This window comes from Oncorhynchus mykiss, chromosome 15 (genome assembly GCF_057628025.1).
Source record: "Oncorhynchus mykiss isolate SJ-2025 chromosome 15, ASM5762802v1, whole genome shotgun sequence".
Lineage (NCBI taxonomy): Eukaryota > Metazoa > Chordata > Actinopteri > Salmoniformes > Salmonidae > Oncorhynchus > Oncorhynchus mykiss.
This window is the reverse complement of record NC_143036.1, coordinates 86,301,236-86,323,984: the sequence shown is the minus strand read 5'-3', so window position 1 is coordinate 86,323,984 and position 22,749 is coordinate 86,301,236. Positions and strand designations below refer to the sequence as shown.

The window sequence follows — 22,749 nt, the reverse complement described above, 5'->3', positions numbered from 1 at the left end:
CTCTCCACCAGCTTCACGAGGTAGTCACCTGGAACACCTTCTCTCCACCAGCTTCACGAGGTAGTCACCTGGAACACATTCTCTCCACCAGCTTCACGAGGTAGTCACCTGGAACACATTTAAATTAAAAGGTGTGCCTTGTTAAAAATTCATTTGTGGAATTTATTTCCTCAATGCGTTTGAGCCAATGAATTGTGTTGTGACAAGGTAGGGGTGGTATACAGAACATAGCCCTATTTGGTAAAATAGTCTATATTTTGGCAAGAACATTTCAAATGAGCAAAGAGAAACGACTGTCATTACTTTAAGACATGAAGGTCAGTTAATTAATCCGGGAAAAGGTCAAGAACTTTGAACATTTTTCAAGTGCAGTCGCAAAAACCATCATGACAGCCACAGGAAAGGAAGACCCAGAGTTACCTCTGCTCAGAGGATCAGTTCATTAGAGTTAACTGTCTCTCATGAGGACCGCCACAGGAAAGGAAGACCCAGAGTTACCTCTGCTCAGAGGATCAGTTCATTAGAGTTAACTGGCTCTCATGAGGACCGCCACAGGAAAGGAAGACCCAGAGTTACCTCTGCTCAGAGGATCAGTTCATTAGAGTTACCTGTCTCTCATGAGGACCGCCACAGGAAAGGAAGACCCAGAGTTACCTCTGCTCAGAGGATCAGTTCATTAGAGTTAACTGTCTCTCATGAGGACCGCCACAGGAAAGGAAGACCCAGAGTTACCTCTGCTCAGAGGATCAGTTCATTAGAGTTAACTGTCTCTCATGAGGACCGCCACAGGAAAGGAAGACCCAGAGTTACCTCTGCTCAGAGGATCAGTTCATTAGAGTTAACTGTCTCTCATGAGGACCGCCACAGGAAAGGAAGACCCAGAGTTACCTCTGCTCAGAGGATCAGTTCATTAGAGTTAACTGTCTCTCATGAGGACCACCACAGGAAAGGAAGACCCAGAGTTACCTCTGCTGCAGAGGATCAGTTCATTAGAGTTACCTGTCTCTCATGAGGACCACCACAGGAAAGGAAGACCCAGAGTTACCTCTGCTCAGAGGATCAGTTCATTAGAGTTAACTGTCTCTCATGAGGACCGCCACAGGAAAGGAAGACCCAGAGGTACCTCTGCTCAGAGGATCAGTTCATTAGAGTTAACTGTCTCTCATGAGGACCGCCACAGGAAAGGAAGACCCAGAGTTACCTCTGCTCAGAGGATCAGTTCATTAGAGTTAACTGCCTCTCATGAGGACCGCCACAGGAAAGGAAGACCCAGAGTTACCTCTGCTCAGAGGATCAGTTCATTAGAGTTAACTGGCTCTCATGAGGACCGCCACAGGAAAGGAAGACCCAGAGTTACCTCTGCTGCAGAGGATCAGTTCATTAGAGTTAACTGTCTCTCATGAGGACCGCCACAGGAAAGGAAGACCCAGAGTTACCTCTGCTCAGAGGATCAGTTCATTAGAGTTAACTGTCTCTCATGAGGACCGCCACAGGAAAGGAAGACCCAGAGTTACCTCTGCTCAGAGGATCAGTTCATTAGAGTTAACTGGCTCTCATGAGGACCGCCACAGGAAAGGAAGACCCAGAGTTACCTCTGCTGCAGAGGATCAGTTCATTAGAGTTAACTGTCTCTCATGAGGACCGCCACAGGAAAGGAAGACCCAGAGTTACCTCTGCTCAGAGGATCAGTTCATTAGAGTTAACTGGCTCTCATGAGGACCACCACAGGAAAGGAAGACCCAGAGTTACCTCTGCTCAGAGGATCAGTTCATTAGAGTTAACTGTCTCTCATGAGGACCGCCACAGGAAAGGAAGACCCAGAGTTACCTCTGCTCAGAGGATCAGTTCATTAGAGTTAACTGGCTCTCATGAGGACCGCCACAGGAAAGGAAGACCCAGAGTTACCTCTGCTCAGAGGATAAGTTCATTAGAGTCACCAGCCTCAGATTGCAGCCCAAATAAATTCTTCACAGAGTTCAAGTAACCGACACATCTCAACATCAACTGTTCAGAGGAGACTGTGTGAATCAGGCCTTCGTGGTTGAATTGCTGCAAAGAAACCACAATAAAAGGACACCAATAATAAGAGACTTGCTTGGGCCAAGAAACACGAGCGGTGGACATTAGACCGGAGGAAATCTGTTCTTTTGTCCAAATTTAAGATTTGTGCTTACAACCGCTGTGTCTTTGTGAGACGCAGAGCAGGTGAACGTGTAGCGGTATTTATTTGAGAGGGGTAAAGATAAAGATTTTGTTCGGGCGCCAGGCAGGTATTAACCGAAAGGAAAAGAGTAGAATAGAGAGAGTACCACTACCAGACCCACACACATCAGCAGAAGAGACTGCCTAGAGTGTAGCCTGTTTACCAGATAGCCAGTGTAGAGAAAAGAGAATACACACCCTATAAAACCCACATCACAGCACAGGGGTAACCCCACCAATAATACCTCATACAATAATACTAATAAATGTAATTTAAATGTAATAATAATAATAAATGTATAATGTAATTTTTTAATCACCGATGATTGAGTTAAATACTTTATAAACTACACACACTGAAAATAAACCAAACTTCTGCAGCATACACACAATCAAACTGTCGCGCCACCCAAGAGCTCCTCCCCAAAGAGCTAAAAAAGCTGTCTTTATTTCCTCCTTCCTTACTGCTGATGCTCTCTTAAAGTGGCAGCGCACAGTGAAGGCTCCGTGCAGGATTTCGCCACAAACGGATGATCTCTGCATGTGTGGTTCCCAGCGTGAAGCATGGAGGAGGAGGTGTGGGGGTGCTTTGCTTGTGACACTGTGATTTTATTTAGAATTCAAGTCACACTTAACCAGCATGGCTACCATAGCATTCTGCAGCGGTACTCCATCCCATCTGGTTTTTGCTTCGTGGGACTATCATTTGTTTTTCAAGAGGACAACGACCCAAAACACACCTCCAGGCTATGTAAGAGCTATTTGACCAAGGAGAGTGATGGAGTACTGCATCAGATGACCTGGCCTCCAAAATCACCTGACCTCAACCCAATTGAGATGGTTTGGGATGAGATGGACCGCAGAGTGAAGGAAAAGCAGCCAACAAGTGCTCAGCATATGTGGGACCTCTGTCAAGACTGTTGGGAAAGCATTCCAGGTGAAGCTGGTTGAGAGAATGCCAAGTGTGCAAAGCTGTCAAGGCAAAGGGTGGCTATTTGAAGGTAATCAAATATAAAATATATTTAACACTTTTTTGTTTGTTTTTTTGGTTACTACATGATTCCATATGTGTTTCTTTTTTAATAGTTTTGATGTCTTCTACTACTCTACAATGTAGAAAATAGTCCAAATAAAGAAAAACCCTTGAATGAGTAGGTGTCTAAACGTTTGACTTGTACTGTGTATATATTTTTAAACATCAAATCCATATCAATCCAAATGCCTCAGTATTTATGTGTGGGAACACGTTCCATTGGAGAACCAACATCTAATGAGTGAACATGTTGTAGGAATGTTTCAGATGAACTGAAGTTTAAAAACATGTATTTCATTTTAAGTTGATGGTAACAATGCTAGTTGGTAACAATGCTAGGAGATGATAATGCTAGGACACGGTAATGCTGGGAGATGATAATGCTAGGACACGGAAATGCTGGGAGATGATAATCTTAGGACATGGTAATGCTGGGAGATGATAATGCTAGGACATGGTAATGTTGGTAGATAATGCTAGGACATGGTAATGTTGGTAGATAATGCTAGGACATGGTAATGTTGGTAGATAATGCTAGGGCATGGTAATGCTAGGAGATGATAATGTTAGGACATGGTAATGCTGGGAGATGATAATGCTAGGACATGGTAATGTTGGGAGATGATAATGCTATGAGATGAAAATGCTGTGAGATGATAATGCTGGGAAAAGGTAATGCTGTGGTCGTCTGTAGGCCATTTGGTAGAGCATGGTGCTTGCAACACCAGGATAGTGGGTTGGATTCCCGGGACCACCCAGACGTTAACTGTAACATGACTGTTAAGTTGCTTTTACATATTTTCTGATAATTCTTGGTTATAATAAATTATATATTTTTTCTATCAGATTGCTCCTCCAGGGACACCGTACTTCTACGTAGAGCTGGACTCTGGAGAGAAACTCTTCTACCGCATTCAGAAAAACTTCCCTCTGCAGTTTGGCAGGTATATACACACACACACACCATATATGATCTAACCTAAAAACTAGTGATGTGCATCTTTCAAGGATAAAGTGTTACCTGTCTAACAGGGGGTGTTCTTTAAGCCTGTCCAACATAATCCAGGTAGAATCAAGAATTCTCCAGGGCAGCTGTCTAGGCCCCTTGTTTCAATATTTACTGACGACATGTCACTGGCTTTGAGTTAAGCCAGAGTGTCTATATATGCGGATGACTCAACACTATACACTTTAGCTACTACAGAGACTGAAATGACTGTAACACTCAACACTATACACGTCAGCTACTACAGAGACTGAAATGACTGCAACACTCAACACTATACACGTCAGCTACTACAGAGACTGAAATGACTGCAACACTCAACACTATACACATCAGCTACTACAGAGACTGAAATGACTGCAACACTCAACACTATACACGTCAGCTACTACAGAGACTGAAATGACTGCAACACTCAACACTATACACATCAGCTACTACAGTGACTGAAATGACTGCAACACTCAACACTATACACTTTAGCTACTACAGAGACTGAAATGACTGCAACACTCAACACTATACACGTCAGCTACTACAGTGACTGTAATGACTGCAACACTCAACACTATACACGTCAGCTTCTACAGAGACTGAAATGACTGCAACACTCAACACTATACACTTTAGCTACTACAGTGACTGAAATGACTGCAACACTCAACACTATACACGTCAGCTACTACAGTGACTGAAATGACTGCAACACTCAACACTATACACTTTAGCTACTACAGTGACTGAAATGACTGCAACACTCAACACTATACACTTTAGCTACTACAGTGACTGAAATGACTGCAACACTCAACACTATACACGTCAGCTACTACAGTGACTGTAATGACTGCAACACTCAACACTATACACGTCAGCTACTACAGTGACTGTAATGACTGCAACACTCAACAAAGAGCTGCAGTTAGTTTCAGAGTGGGTGGCAAGGAATAAGTTAGCCCTAAATATGTCTAAAACTAAAAGCATTGTATTTGGAACAAAACACTCACTAAACCCTCAACCTCAACTAAATCTCATAATAAATAATGTGGAAATTGAGCAAGTTGAGGTGACTAAACCCTGGATTGTAAACTGTCATGGTCAAAACATGTTGATACAACAGTAGCTAAGATGGGGAGAAGTCTGTCCATAATAAAGTGCTGCTCTACCTTCGTAACAACACTATCAACAAGGCATGTCCTACAGGCCCTAGTTTATACCTTCTTAACAAGGCAGGTCCTACAGGCCCTAGTTTCTACCTTCTTAACAAGGCAGGTCCTACAGGCCCTAGTTTCTACCTTCTTAACAAGGCAGGTCCTACAGGCCCTAGTTTCTACCTTCTTAACAACATTATCAACAAGGCAGGTCCTACAGGCCCTAGTTTCTACCTTCTTAACAACATTATCAACAAGGCAGGTCCTACAGGCCCTAGTCTATACCTTCTTAACAACATTATCAACAAGGCAGGTCCTACAGGCCCTAGTCTATACCTTCTTAACAACACTATCAACAAGGCAGGTCCTACAGGCCCTAGTTTCTACCTTCTTAACAACATTATCAACAAGGCAGGTCCTACAGGCCCTAGTTTCTACCTTCTTAACAACATTATCAACAAGGCAGGTCCTACAGGCCCTAGTTTCTACCTTCTTAACAACATTATCAACAAGGCAGGTCCTACAGGCCCTAGTCTATACCTTCTTAACAACACTATCAACAAGGCAGGTCCTACAGGCCCTAGTCTATACCTTCTTAACAACACTATCAACAAGGCAGGTCCTACAGGCCCTAGTTTCTACCTTAACAGCACTATCAACAAGGCAGGTCCTACAGGCCCTAGTTTCTACCTTCTTAACAACACTGTCAACAAGGCAGGTCATACAGGCCCTAGTTTCTACCTTCTTAACAACACTATCAACAAGGCAGGTCCTACAGGCCCTAGTTTCTACCTTCTTAACAACACTATCAACAAGGCAGGTCCTACAGGCCCTAGTTTCTACCTTCTTAACAACACTGTCAACAAGGCAGGTCCTACAGGCCCTAGTTTCTACCTTCTTAACAACACTATCAACAAGGCAGGTCCAACAGGCCCTAGTTTCTACCTTCTTAACAACACTATCAACAAGGCAGGTCCAACAGGCCCTAGTTTCTACCTTCTTAACAACACTATCAACAAGGCAGGTCCTACAGGCCCTAGTTTCTACCTTCTTAACAGCACTATCAACAAGGCAGGTCCTACAGGCCCTAGTTTCTACTTTCTTAACAACACTATCAACAAGGCAGGTCCTACAGGCCCTAGTTTCTACTTTCTTAACAACACTATCAACAAGGCAGGTCCTACAGGCCCTAGTTTCTACCTTAACAACACTATCAACAAGGCAGGTTCTACAGGCCCTAGTTTCTACCTTCTTAATGACACTATCAACAAGACCGGTCCTACAGGCCCTAGTTTCTACCTTCTTAATGACACTATCAACAAGGCAGGTCCTACAGGCCCTAGTTTCTACCTTCTTAACAACACTATCAACAAGGCAGGTTCTACAGGCCCTAGTTTCTACCTTCTTAACAACACTATCAACAAGACCGGTCCTACAGGCCCTAGTTTCTACCTTCTTAACAGCACTATCAACAAGGCAGGTCCTACAGGCCCTAGTTTCTACCTTCTTAACAACACTATCAACAAGACCGGTCCTACAGGCCCTAGTTTATACCTTCTTAACAACACTATCAACAAGGCAGGTCCTACAGGCCCTAGTTTCTACCTTCTTAACAACACTATCAACAAGACCGGTCCTACAGGCCCTAGTTTATACCTTCTTAACAACACTATCAACAAGGCAGGTCCTACAGGCCCTAGTTTCTACCTTCTTAACAACACTATCAACAAGGCAGGTCCTACAGGCCCTAGTTTCTACCTTCTTAACAACACTATCAACAAGGCAGGTCCTACAGGCCCTAGTTTCTACCTTCTTAACAACACTATCAACAAGGCAGGTCCTACAGGCCCTAGTTTCTACCTTCTTAACAACACTATCAACAAGGCAGGTCCTACAGGCCCTAGTTTCTACCTTCTTAACAACACTATCAACAAGGCAGGTCCTACAGGCCCTAGTTTCTACCTTCTTAACAACACTATCAACAAGGCAGGTCCTACAGGCCCTAGTTTCTACCTTCTTAACAACACTATCAACAAGGCAGGTCCTACAGGCCCTAGTTTCTACCTTCTTAACAACACTATCAACAAGGCAGGTCCTACAGGCCCTAGTTTCTACCTTCTTAACAACACTATCAACAAGGCAGATCCTACAGGCCCTAGTTTCTACCTTCTTAACAACACTATCAACAAGGCAGGTCCTACAGGCCCTAGTTTCTGCCTTCTTAACAACACTATCAACAAGGCAGGTCCTACAGGCCATAGTTTCTACCTTCTTAACAACACTATCAACAAGGCAGGTCCTACAGGCCCTAGTTTCTACCTTCTTAACAACACTATCAACAAGGCAGGTCCTACAGGCCCTAGTTTTGTCTCACCTTGACTACTGTTCAGTTGTGTGGTCAGGTGCCACAAAGAGGGACTTAGGAAAATTGCAGTTGAGTATCTTGAGCATCAACATGTGGGTTTGATTACAGGCTCAAAATGGCCAGAAACAAAGTACTTTCTTCTGAAACTCGTCAGTCTATTCTTGTTCTGAGAAATTAAGGCAATTCCATGCGAGAAATTGTCAAGAATCTGAAGAGCTCGTACAATGCTGTGTACTACTCCCTTCACAGAACAGTGCAAACTGTTTCTAACCAGAATAGAAAGTGGGAGGCCCCGGTGCACAACTGAGCAAGAGTATAAGTACATTAGACTATCTCCGGTGGCAGGGTAGCCTAGTGGTTAGAGTGTTTGGCTAGTAACCACTGGTTGCAAGTTCAAATCCCCGAGCTGACAAGGTTCAAATCGGTCGTACTGCCCCTAAACAGGCAGTTCCTAGGCCGTCATTGAAAATAAGAATTTGTTCTTAACTGACTTGCCTAGTTAAATAAAGGTAAAATAAAATAACAAATCTAGTTTGAGAAACAGGCAGCTTCATTAAATAGTACTCGCAAAACACCAGTCTCAACGTCAACAGTGAAGGGAGACTAGACATCTACCACACTACTACCAATATCAGATTAGAGCCATAAAGGAGACTAGACAACTACCACACTACTACCAATATCAGATTAGAGCCATAAAGGAGACTTGACATCTACAGATTAGGGCCATAAGGGAGAGTTGACATCTACAGATTAGGGCCATAAGGGAGACTTGACATCTACAGATTAGGGCCATAAGGGAGACTTGACATCTACAGATTAGGGCCATAAGGGAGACTTGACATCTACAGATTAGGGCCATAAGGGAGACTTGACATCTACAGATTAGGGCCATAAGGGAGACTTGACATCTACAGATTAGGGCCATAAGGGAGACTTGACATCTACAGATTAGGGCCATAAGGGAGACTTGCCATCTACAGATTAGGAGGCAATGCAGTCTGTTTTTTTGTCCCCTGACTCTGGTTCTGAAATCACCTTCAAGTGTTTGAGCTAGTAATGTATCAATATTTATCCTTTACAAATTAGTAATGTATCAATAATTATCCTTTACAAATTAGCGATGACATGGCCGATGAATATCAGTTTGGATTTCATCCCCATCTCTAAATGGAATGGTTTTGACTGTTTGGAAGTTTTGACAGAGTGATTTTCTCTTCTTCTCTTGCTTCTGCTGTCCTTGTTATGAAATGATCAACTTTACCCTGTCTATGACCATATACACTGATTGTTTCAGGAAAAACTACCAAACCTATGGTGAACCTGATGGTGAACCTGAGCAATCTAAATCACATCCACTGTAAGCCCGTTCAGCAGGTACAGTCAGGCTACTGATATTGCCTGGAGACTAGACATCTACCACACTACTACCAATATCAGATTAGGGCCAAAAGAGATTCTAGACATCTACCACACCACTACCAATATCAGATTAGGGCCAAAAGGGATTCTAGACATTACCACACTACTACGCAGTTCCATGCTTGTAGATCAATGACTGTCAACGCAGTTCCATGCTTGGAGATCAATGACTGTCAACGCAGTTCCATGCTTGGAGATCAATGACTGTCAACGCAGTTCCATGCTTGGAGATCAATGACTGTCAACGCAGTTCCATGCTTGGAGATCAATGACTGTCAACGCACTTCCATGCTTGGAGATCAATGACTGTCAACGCACTTCCATGCTTGGAGATCAATGACTGTCAACGCAGTTCCATGCTTGGAGATCAATGACTGTCAACGCAGTTCCATGCTTGGAGATCAATGACTGTCAACGCAGTTGAGATGAGAGATATTTTCAGAAGCTAGAAAGAAAGTAATATCAGCAAACAAAAATTGTGAACCAGCATGACCTTTGAACCTATTTTCTAACTGATGCTACGTTTTGGATCGGTTAGGGTCCCTGGACCGATGCTACGTTTTGGATCGGTTAGGGGTCCCTGGACTGATGCTACGCTTTGGATCGGTTAGGGGTCCCTGGGCTGATGCTACGTTTTGGATCGGTTAGGGGTCCCTGGACTGATGCTACGCTTTGGATCGGTTAGGGGTCCCTGGGCTGATGCTACGTTTTGGATCGGTTAGGGGTCCCTGGGCTGATGCTACGTTTTGGATCGGTTAGGGGTCCCTGGACTAATGCTATGTTTTGGATCGGTTAGGGGTCCCTGGGCTGATGCTACGTTTTGGATCGGTTAGGGGTCCCTGGGCTGATGCTACGTTTTGGATCGGTTAGGGGTCCCTGGGCTGATGCTACGTTTTGGATCGGTTAGGGGTCCCTGGACTAATGCTACGTTTTGGATCGGTTAGGGGTCCCTGGACTAATGCTACGTTTTGGATCGGTTAGGGGTCCCTGGACTGATGCTCTAGTATCTTCAACATTTGATTCAGGGACGCATATGGGTCATTCCAGCCCTACTGAAAACAGTTACTAACGTGTCTCTCTGTGTGTCTCTCTGTGTATCTCTCTGTGTGTCTCTCTGTGTGGTGCAGGGAGGTGTTGGCCAGCGAGGCGTTGCTGAACATCCCGGAGAGGGCCGACTGGAGAGAGTGTAAACAGACCCCAGAGGAGGAGGAGGGTCTGAGCAAACAACTACGAAACGACTTCCAACCATACGACTTTGCACTGGAAGACTGAACACCGACACACACTGTACCGTACAGGAGGGGTGTAATGGTACACGTTTTCATACTGAACCGTTGGGTACGGGGACTTCTGGATTAACAACACCAGTCCTATAGTCTGTGCTGTGTTGTAGGCCTATGTCTGCAGTAAATCTGAGCTGAACATTTCAGTCTATTCCGTTGAAACAACTAGAGCCTATGTGCACGTTGTAATCAAAATTTAAATCTTAATTGGCGCATTTCAAAAACCGTCCTTTTGTGAGGCGCAGCCGGGAACTAGTTCTGTACGATGGTGATAACCGGAGGATCCTCCATCGTTCAAATCTCCAGTTTGGGAACATTTTGTCATGAACGTAGATTATAACGGTGATGGACAGAGTTGTGGATAAAGCGTTAACAGTATGTCTCCACGCAGAAGGAGAATAGCTGCTGTAGCACCTCCAACATGTTGACACCCACATCACCCCAGTATAGTGTAGCATGACGGAGCACCTCCAACATGTTGACACCCACATCACCCCAGTATAGTGTAGCATGACGGAGCACCTCCAACATGTTGACACCCACATCACCCCAGTATAGTGTAGCATGACGGAGCACCTCCAACATGTTGACACCCACATCACCCCAGTATAGTGTAGCATGACGGAGCACCTCCAACATGTTGACACCCACATCACCCCAGTATAGTGTAGCATGACGGAGCACCTCCAACATGTTGACACCCACATCACCCCAGTATAGTGTAGCATGACGGAGCACCTCCAACATGTTGACACCCACATCACCCCAGTATAGTGTAGCATGACGGAAACACAAAGAATTCACACCACCTCCCGTCTGCATTCAGCTGTTTCTGACCGGGCCAAAGTTCAGAGCGATAGGTAGGCAATGTTTATGTTTTTTACAGTCTTGGGTTTATTGCGTGGATATGTGTCCGTTCTCAGGGGTTGAGAATAGGGCCTTTCAGCACCTCGTCAAATTGCTCCACACCCACGTTACCAACTCCTCTCATTTCATAAAACGGGTAGTACCCACGTTATATAAGCAAGCCAAAGTTTTAAATGAATTGGCCAATGTATCCTGTGTTGTGCTTGGTGACATCCTGTCACATGACCCCGGAGTAGGCGATGTCCCATGCTACAGACACGCCCCCTTTACCAAAGTGCTGGAGGCAGTGTCGTGGTGCGTTTGGAACCAACTGGGAAGTTGCCACATACGACTGGGTTAAATCTACTTCAATGTCCCTCCGACTGGTAATTACTAGTGGGAAAACTATCATTGTGAGCTCCCACTTCTCCCACATGCTGACCTCACCTACTAAAGGACATTTTCAGGCAGTTAAATGCAACAAAACATTATTTAAAAATAGCAGTGGTTTTTGAACTATAATTTGTTTAAAAGCATGATAGCTGTACTTTTAGGAGGACGCAGCTTGTTGGCCGTTAGCCAATCGACGATTCTCAACAAGTTCAAATCACATGAATGGTCCCACTGGTATTTATGACGACACAACTGGTAAATGCCCTCATGGTTACAAACTCAGCATCAGGGTGGGAACTTGAGAGGCCTGACATAAGTGTCAATGCTGAACATTGTGAAGGGCGTTTAATTTGGAGGCGCAGGGTGCAGTTGAGATCTTCCCTTATTAATGCACTTCCTGCCTTCTCTGTTTTTACTTCAATCCAATCGTCTGAAAAAGTAGTTTTCACAATGTGGAGATAAATCAGTGTCATCATTTTGTACAAGGTCCCTGATTAAAAGCTTTTTTGTATGTTTGTTTTGAGTCTTGATTTCTTTCCTACTCAAAGCTTTGCCAGCAAGCTGTGTGTTAGTGGAGGATGGAAGTCTCTGCTGCTTCCTGATGACTCAGCCATCTGTAGGGGCTCATCCTGACCAGCAGAGGGCAGCATCTCCTTCAACAGGGGTATGTTACTAACTAAGGACTAGTTCACCAGGGGTATATTACTAACTAAGGACTAGTTCACCAGGCGTATAGTACTAACTAAGGACTAGTTCATAAGGGGTATATTACTAACTAAGGACTAGTTCACCAGGGGTATATTACTAACTAAGGACTAGTTCACCAGGGGTATATTACTAACTAAGGACTAGTTCACCAGGGGTATATTACTAACTAAGGACTAGTTCACCAGGGGTATATTACTAACTAAGGACTAGTTCACCAGGGGTATATTACTAACTAAGGACTAGTTCACCAGGGGTATATTACTAACTAAGGACTAGTTCACCAGGGGTATATTACTAACTAAGGACTAGTTCACCAGGGGTATATTACTAACTAAGGACTAGTTCACCAGGGGTATATTACTAACTAAGGACTAATTCACCAGGGGTATATTACTAACTAAGGACTAATTCACCAGGGGTATATTACTAACTAAGGACTAGTTCACCAGGGGTATATTACTAACTAAGGACTAGTTCACCAGGGGTATATTACTAACTAAGGACTAGTTCACCAGGGGTATATTACTAACTAAGGACTAGTTCACCAGGCGTATAGTACTAACTAAGGACTAGTTCACCAGGGGTATATTTCTAAGGACTAGTTAACCAGGGACTTCGTTGCTGGTTGGCCATTTATTGGGATGAATATTGTCCTGGAGGCAGCTCTACTAGCTGGCTCAGCCACACATCCTGATTTTAATCACACTGCTAACACTATGCGTAATCTTAAACAAGCTCATTTTAGTTTTCATACGTTTTGTTTACAGTTTAGCCGTTTTTACTTTGCGGCTAGCCCATCTAGCGGAAAGCCCTCCTCCCTTTCTCCAGGACAATCCCAATAAGCATCTTTTGTTCTGAAGTCAATGACCTGACCAGATGTTTGGTATGTTGAGTTGAACATAAACCATTGAAGAGAGTTGTTCTGTTCCCTAGATCTAATCCCCACATCCATCTCCACAGTCACTCACAGTCTAACATCCATATTAATTCATTTTATTTGGCAATTCAAAGAAATACACATCTTTGTACATCAAAATAGTTGCAATAAAAATGTTTATAAAATCTGTACTCGGCCATAAAGTTGTTACAGTCCATGTAGCTGAACAAACAGGCAATATGAGGAGAAACAGTCAGGTTTTTAGAGCACATACAACAGATTAAATTCTGGCAGATTTGAAGGCGTTTTGCTTCTACAGTGATGAAACGATACACTGATTACATTGTTACACAGCCAGAAACATCAGCACAGCTCCACACATTCACAGGAGACTGAGTTTCCATCCAGGGTAGAGCCTGACTGACTGGCTGGCTGGTTGGCTGGCTGCTTGGCTGCCAGCCTAAAACTGACAACTAACTCGAATGGCAGTACAAACCTAGTGAGCATTTAACATCTATTGAGGACAGACACACATAAGTTAAGTGCACGGAATGGCAGAGTCTGAGTCTACATGATGTCACGGGACCTCCTGATGGCACAGCACAGCAGCATGCTGAAGATCATCCCAAAGATCTGGACAGAAGAGAAACTACATATCATTAGAGGACAAGAGGAGGGAGAGGACAGAGTAGTGGAGGAGAGGAAGAGGAGGGAGAGGAAGGAGAGGACAGAGGAGTGGAGGAGAGGAGAGAGAGGGAGAAGACAGAGGAGTGGAGGAGAGGAAGAGGAGAGAGAAGAAGGAGAGATAGAAAAGAGAGGTGTGAAGGAGAGGAGTGGAGGATGGATAGAAAAGTGAAGAGAGCGAGACAGGAGAGGAGAGAGTTGATTGGCTGTTCTCACCATGAGGACTCCAATTCCGATGCCCACTCCTCCAATGATATGGAGTTTAGAGTTGAACACCTCGTCAATGGCCGATGGACAACTCTGACAGAACAACACACTGAGATTACACACTACTACAACTCTTTTACCCTGTAATATACACTTCTACCCTGTAATATACACTTCTACCCTGTAATATACACTTCTACCCTGTAATATACACTTCGACCCTATAATATACACTTCTACCCTGTAATATACACTTCTACCCTGTAATATACACTTCTACCCTGTAATATACACTTCTACCCTGTAATATACACTTCTACCCTGTAAAATACACCTCTACCCTGTAATATACACTTCTACCCTGTAAAATACACCTCTACCCTATAATATACACCTCTACCCTGTAATATACACTTCTACCCTGTAAAATACACCTCTACCCTATAATATACACCTCAACCCTATAATATACACTTCTACCCTGTAATATACACCTCTACCCTGTAATATACACTTCTACCCTGTAATATACACTTCTACCCTGTAATATACACTTCGACCCTATAATATACACTTCTACCCTGTAATATACACTTCTACCCTGTAATATACACTTCTACCCTGTAATATACACTTCTACCCTGTAAAATACACTTCTAACCTGTAATATACACTTCTACCCTGTAAAATACACCTCTACCCTATAATATACACCTCTACCCTATAATATACACTTCAACCCTGTAAAATACACCTCTACCCTATAATATACACCTCAACCCTATAATATACACTTCTACCCTGTAATATACACTTCTACCCTGTAATATACACTTCTACCCTATAATATACACTTCTACCCTATAATATACACTTCTACCCTGTAATATACACTTCTACCCTGTAATATACACTTCTACCCGATAATATACACCTCTACCCTGTAATATACACTTCTACCCTGTAATATACACCTCTACCCTGTAATATACACTTCTACCCGATAATATACACCTCTACCCTGTAATATACACTTCTACCCTGTAATATACACCTCTACCCTATAATATACACCTCTACCCTGTAATATACACTTCTACCCTGTAATATACACCTCTACCCTGTAAAATACACTTCTACCCTGTAAAATACACTGCTACCCTGTAATATACACCTCTACCCTGTAATATACACTTCTACCCTGTAATATACACTTCTACCCTGTAATATACACTTCTACCCTGTAAAATACACTTCTACCCTGTAAAATACACTTCTACCCTGTAATATACACCTCTACCCTGTAATATACACCTCTACCCTGTAATATACACTTCTACCCTGTAATATACACTTCTACCCTGTAATATACACTTCTACCCTGTAAAATACACTTCTACCCTGTAATATACACCTCTACCCTGTAATATACACTTCTACCCTGTAATATACACTTCTACCCTGTAATATACACTTCTACCCTGTAATATACACTTCTACCCGATAATATACACCTCTACCCTGTAATATACACTTCTACCCTGTAATATACACCTCTACCCTATAATATACACTTCTACCCTATAATATACACTTCTACCCTATAGTATACACCTCTACCCTGTAATATACACTTCTACCATGTAATATACACTTCTACCCTGTAATATACACTTCTACCCTATAATATACACTTCTACCCTATAATATACACCTCTACCCTATAATATACACTTCTACCTGTGATATACACCTCTACCCTGTAATATACACTTCTACCCTATAATATACACTTCTACCCTGTGATATACACCTCTACCCTATAATATAATAGCTCGTCACTCAAATAGTTGTTGCGGCAGGGGTTATGTTTGTTACCGTGGTAATCAGAGCCTCCAGTCCTTCCTTCTTTGGGCAGGTCTCCCTGGCGCTGTCAATTATCGTGCCTGTCAGGCCGCAGCAGTTCAGCTGCCCCAGGGAAACACAGGCAACACAATTTTAGTTCCACTGTACACTTGACAGACAGACAGACCCTGGATTGTTATGTTAGAGTTATGTGTGTCTGTACAGACAGACAGACAGACAGACAGAGACAGACAGACAGACACACTGGACTGTTATGTTGGAGTTGTGTGTGTACTCACTCCAAAGTGTATGAGGCGTAATGTCTCCTTCAGGGCCTCCTGCTTGGTGTTCATGTAGTTATTGTAAGTCTGCTTGTAGAACTCTGTGATGTCTTCCACCACCTAGACAGAGACAGACGGGGGAGACAAGGGACGCCGGAGGGGAGAGACAGACATGGGGTGGGGAGAGACAGACAGGGGGTGGGGGGAGACAGACAGGGGGTGGGGAGAGACAGACAGGGGGGAGAGAAGAGAGACAGAGAGGGAAGGGGGAGACAGACAGGGGGTGGGGGGAGACAGACAGGGGGTGGGGAGAGACAGACAGGGGGGAGAGAAGAGAGACAGAGAGGGAAGGGGGAGACAGACGGGGGGTGGGGAGAGACAGAGAGGGAAGGGGGAGACAGACAGGGGGTGGGGAGAGACAGAGAGGGAAGGGGGAGACAGACAGGGGGTGGGGAGAGACAGAGAGGGAAGGGGGAGACAGACGGGGGGTGGGGAGAGACAGAGAGGGAAGGGGGAGACAGACAGGGGGTGGGGAGAGACAGAGAGGGAAGGGGGAGACAGACAGGGGGTGGGGAGAGACAGAGAGGGAAGGGGGAGACAGACAGGGGGTGGGGAGAGACAGACAGGGGGGAGAGAAGAGAGACAGACAGGGGAGGGGGAGACAGACAGGAGGAGAGGAGAGGAGAGACATGAGAATGGAGAGATGCTAAGGTTTTGTATTGATCTGTAATAGATGGTCTGATGGTCTGTCCACAGTAAGAACAACAAACAGTGAAACAGCCTCTGAGTGTGTTACCGTATCTTTATTGGAGAGCCCCCAGATCCCTGCTGCTACCTCCACCCCAAAGATCAACAACAGGAAGAAGAAGAACTGGAGAGAGGGAGAACGAGAGACAGACAGGGTGTGAGGCCTTGCAATGAAAAGTATGTTATCATTGTATTCTATGATCACCATCATTGATCCTCACCAGTCCGAGCATACAGGGGGATTCCTTAATGGCTCCACAGCAGCCCAGGAACCCAACAACCATCATCAACGCCCCCGCAGCGATCAGAATATACACACCTGTGGACCACACACACCATGCACACACACACACACACACCACACACACCATGCACACACACCATGAATACACACCACGCACACACACCATACACACACACCATGAATACACACCACGCACACACACCATACACACACACCATGCACACACACACACACACCACACGCACCATGCACACACACCATGAATACACCCCACGCACACGCACCATACACACACACCATGCACACACACCATGCACACACACCATGCACACACACCATACACACACACACACACCATACACACACACACACCATACACACACACCATGCACACACACCATACACACACACCACACACACACACACCATACACACACACACCATGCACACACACCATGCACACACACCATGCACACACACCATGCACACACACACCATACACACACACACCATGCACACACATCATGCACACACACACACACACCATACACACACCATGCGCACACACCATACACACACACACACACCATACACACACACACACACCATGCACACACACCATGCACACACACCATGCACACACACCATACACACACACCATGCACACACACCATACACACACACCATGAATACACACCATGCACACATAGCAGCCCTCTGTAACCCTGGTGACATAGCAGCCCTCTCTAACCCTGGTGATATAGCAGCCCTCTCTAACCATGGTGACATAGCAGCCCTCTGTAACCCTGGTGACATAGCAGCCCTCTGTAACCCTGGTGACATAGCAGCCCTCTGTAACCCTGGTGATATAGCTGCCCTCTGTAACCCTGGTGACATAGCAGCCCTCTGTAACCCTGGTGACATAGCAGCCCTCTGTAACCCTGGTGATATAGCAGCCCTCTGTAACCCTGGTGATATAGCTGCCCTCTGTAACCCTGGTGACATAGCAGCCCTCTGTAACCCTGGTGACATAGCAGCCCTCTGTAACCCTGGTGACATAGCAGCCCTCTGTAACCCTGGTGACATAGCAGCCCTCTCTAACCCTGGTGACATAGCAGCCCTCTGTAACCCAGCTGACATAGCAGCCCTCTGTAACCCAGCTGACATAGCAGCCCTCTGTAACCCTGGTGACATAGCAGCCCTCTCTAACCCTGGTGACATAGCAGCCCTCTGTAACCCAGCTGACATAGCAGCCCTCTGTAACCCTGGTGACATAGCAGCCCTCTGTAACCCTGGTGACATAGCAGCCCTCTGTAACCCTGGTGATATAGCAGCCCTCTGGAGACATGATGATACACCCTCCACCCTATTAGGTCTCACACACTGGACAGCAGTTATATATAGAAAGAAAGAAAAAATGCAGGAAAGCAAGCAAGAAAGAAGGAACATCTTTCTGTGACAGTTCTTCAGAGAAAACGGGAAACAAAAGGACAGAAACAATGCTGTCCCTGACTCTGTCCCTGACCCCTGACTCTGTCCCTGACCCCTGACTCTGTCCCTGACTTTGTCCCTGACCCCTGACTCTGTCCCTGACCCCTGACTCTGTCCCTGACTCTGTCCCTGACTCTGTCCCTGACCCCTGACTCTGTCCCTGACTCTGTCCCTGACCCCTGACTCTGTCCCTGACCCCTGACTCTGTCCCTGACCCCTGACTCTGTCCCTGACTCTGTCCCTGACCCCTGACTCTGTCCCTGACTCTGTCCCTGACCCCTGACTCTGTCTCTGACCCCTTACCCTGTCCCTGACTCTGTCCCTGACTCTGTCCCTGACCCCTGACTCTGTCCCTGACCCCTTACCCTGCCCCTGACCCCTGACTCTGTCCCTGACTCTGTCCCTGACCCCTGACTCTGTCCCTGACCCCTTACCCTGTCCCTGAGTCTGTCCCTGACTCTGTCCCTGACCCCTGACTCTGTCCCTGACTCTGTCCCTGACCCCTGACTCTGTCCCTGACCCCTTACCCTGTCCCTGACTCTGTCCCTGACCCCTGACTCTGTCCCTGACCCCTGACTCTGTCCCTGACCCCTTACCCTGTCCCTGACTCTGTCCCTGACCCCTTACCCTGACTCTGTCCCTGACCCCTGACTCTGTCCCCGACCCCTTACCCTGTCCCTGACTCTGTCCCTGACCCCTGACTCTGTCCCTGACCCCTTACCCTGACTCTGTCCCTGACCCCTGACTCTGTCCCTGACCCCTGACTCTGTCCCTGACCCCTGACTCTGTCCCTGACCCCTTACCCTGTCCCTGACTCTGTCCCTGACCCCTGTCCCTGACTCTGTCCCTGACTCCTGACTCTGTCCCTGACCCCTTACCCTGACCCCTGTCCCTGACTCTTCCCAGATCCTGTCCCTGACCCCTTGCCCTGCCCCTGACCCCTGTCCCTGACTCTGTCCCTGACCCCTGACTCTGTCCCTGACCCCTGACTCTGTCCCTGACCCCTTTTCCTGACCCCTGCCCCTTTGTCCCTGACCCCTGTCCCTGACCTCTGACCCTGTGTAGAGAATTAAGTGTGTGTGTGTGTGTGTTAGAAACCTATTTGTGGACCTTCGAGTTTCTAACAGACATGATGATACCACTAGCTGAGAGGAGATATTTTATGGTGTAGGGGTTAGGGTGTAGGGGTTATGGTTAGGGGTGAGAAGTTGGATTTAAGGTGTAGGGGTTAGGGGTGAGAGCTCAGTCTTACCGGTGAAGAAGACAGAAGGAGAGTCCTCTCCACTGAACAGTCCCTCAGTCCGAGAGTCAAAACGCAGCCACAGCCCTACGGCCAACACTCCTGTTCCTGCCAACTGACACATGCACACCCACACACACATACGTTAGAAACAGTGTAAAGAACAGTTCAGATTTTGGGAATGATACCCAGCAGGCACTTATCCTCGACTACCCCCCCCCCCCCCCCCACACACACACTTTCTAGAAAACTGGTTTCAGGCTGCTACATCCATTATAATATAATGGTAATATAATAATATAATAGTAATATAATAATATAAAGTAATATAATAATATAGTAATATAATATAATAATATAGTAATATAATAATATAGTAATATAATAATATAGTAATATAATAATATAGTAATATAATATAATAATATAATAATATAGTAATATAATAATATAGTAATATAATATAATAATATAATAGTAATATAATAATATAGTAATATAATATAATAATATAAAGTAATATAATATAATAATATAAAGTAATATAATAATATAGTAATATAATATAATAATATAAAGTAATATAATAATATAGTAATATAATAATATAGTAATATAATAATATAGTAATATAATAATATAGTAATATAATAATATAGTAATATAATAATATAGTAATATAATAATATAAAGTAATATAATAATATAGTAATATAATATAATAATATAAAGTAATATAATATAATAATATAAAGTAATATAATAATATAGTAATATAATATAACAATATATAGTAATATAATATAATAATATAAAGTAATATAATAATATAGTAATATAATATTATAATAATATAAAGTAATATGATAATATAGTAATATAATATAATAATATAGTAATATAATATAATAATATAAAGAAATATAATAATATAGTAATATAATATAATAATATAAAGTAATATAATAATATAGTAATATAATAATATAATAATATAGTAATATAATATTATAATAATATAAAGTAATATAATAATATAGTAATATAATATAACAATATAAAGTAATATAATAATATAAAGTAATATAATAATATAGTAATATAATATAATAATATAAAGTAATATAATAATATAGTAATATAATATTATAATAATATAAAGTAATATGATAATATAGTAATATAATATAATAATATAGTAATATAATATAATAATATAAAGAAATATAATAATATAGTAATATAATATAATAATATAAAGAAATATAATAATATAAAGTAATATAATAATGTAGTAATATAATATAATAATATAAAGTAATATAATATAATAATGTAAAGTAATATAATAATATAAAGTAATATAATAATATAAAGTAATATAATAATATAAAGTAATATAATAATATAAAGTAATATAATATAATAATGTAAAGTAATATAATAATATAGTAATATAGTAATATAATATAATAATATAAAGTAATATAATAATATAGTAATATAATATAATAATGTAAAGTAATATAATAATATAATAATATAGTAATATAATATAATAATATAAAGTAATATAATAATATAGTAATATAATATAATAATATAAAGTAATATAATAATATAAAGTAATATAATAATATAGTAATATAATATAATAATATAAAGTAATATAATAATATAGTAATATAATATTATAATAATATAAAGTAATATGATAATATAGTAATATAATATAATAATATAGTAATATAATATAATAATATAAAGAAATATAATAATATAGTAATATAATATAATAATATAAAGTAATATAATAATATAGTAATATAATAATATAATAATATAGTAATATAATATTATAATAATATAAAGTAATATAATAATATAGTAATATAATATAATAATATAGTAATATAATATAATAATATAAAGAAATATAATAATATAGTAATATAATATAATAATATAAAGAAATATAATAATATAAAGTAATATAATAATGTAGTAATATAATATAATAATATAAAGTAATATAATATAATAATGTAAAGTAATATAATAATATAAAGTAATATAATAATATAAAGTAATATAATAATATAAAGTAATATAATAATATAAAGTAATATAATAATATAAAGTAATATAATATAATAATGTAAAGTAATATAATAATATAGTAATATAGTAATATAATATAATAATATAAAGTAATATAATAATATAGTAATATAATATAATAATGTAAAGTAATATAATAATATAATAATATAGTAATATAATATAATAATATAAAGTAATATAATAATATAGTAATATAATATAATAATATAAAGTAATATAATAATATAGTAATATAATATAATAATATAAAGTAATATAATAATATAAAGTAATATAATAATATAAAGTAATATAATAATGTAGTAATATAATATAATAATATAAAGTAATATAATATAATAATGTAAAGTAATATAATAATATAGTAATATAATATAATAATATAGTAATATAATAATATAGTAATATAATATAATAATATAAAGTAATATAATAATATAAAGTAATATAATATAATAATATAAAGTAATATAATATAATAATATAAAGTAATATAATAATATAATAGTAATATAATAATATAGTAATATAATATAATAATATAAAGTAATATAATAATATAAAGTAATATAATATAATAATATAAAGTAATATAATAAT

General features: G+C 41.4%; 2 protein-coding genes across 3 annotated transcripts in view; one reads left to right on the top strand and one right to left on the bottom strand.

The window, feature by feature from the left end:
* cwf19l1 (CWF19 like cell cycle control factor 1) overlaps nt 1–12,216 on the top strand; it is a 36,352-nt gene extending 24,136 nt beyond the window's left edge. The window contains exons 13-14 of the mRNA XM_090201487.1: nt 4,082–4,179; nt 10,307–12,216. Of these exons, the coding sequence (XP_090057613.1) occupies nt 4,082–4,179; nt 10,307–10,451 (243 nt within the window). The 3' untranslated portion in view covers nt 10,452–12,216. The remainder of the gene's footprint in view (nt 1–4,081; nt 4,180–10,306) is intronic.
* Nucleotides 12,217–13,386: 1,170 nt separating this feature from the next.
* Nucleotides 13,387–22,749, bottom strand: part of cd9b (CD9 molecule b) — a 41,277-nt gene continuing 31,914 nt past the window's right edge. For both annotated transcript variants that reach the window (XM_036972733.2, XM_090201488.1), the window contains exons 2-8: nt 20,038–20,140; nt 17,272–17,369; nt 17,100–17,174; nt 16,322–16,423; nt 16,056–16,145; nt 14,187–14,270; nt 13,387–13,919 (exon numbers count right to left, since the gene is read on the bottom strand). In XM_036972733.2, the coding sequence (XP_036828628.2) occupies nt 13,854–13,919; nt 14,187–14,270; nt 16,056–16,145; nt 16,322–16,423; nt 17,100–17,174; nt 17,272–17,369; nt 20,038–20,140 (618 nt within the window). In that variant the 3' untranslated portion in view covers nt 13,387–13,853. The remainder of the gene's footprint in view (nt 13,920–14,186; nt 14,271–16,055; nt 16,146–16,321; nt 16,424–17,099; nt 17,175–17,271; nt 17,370–20,037; nt 20,141–22,749) is intronic.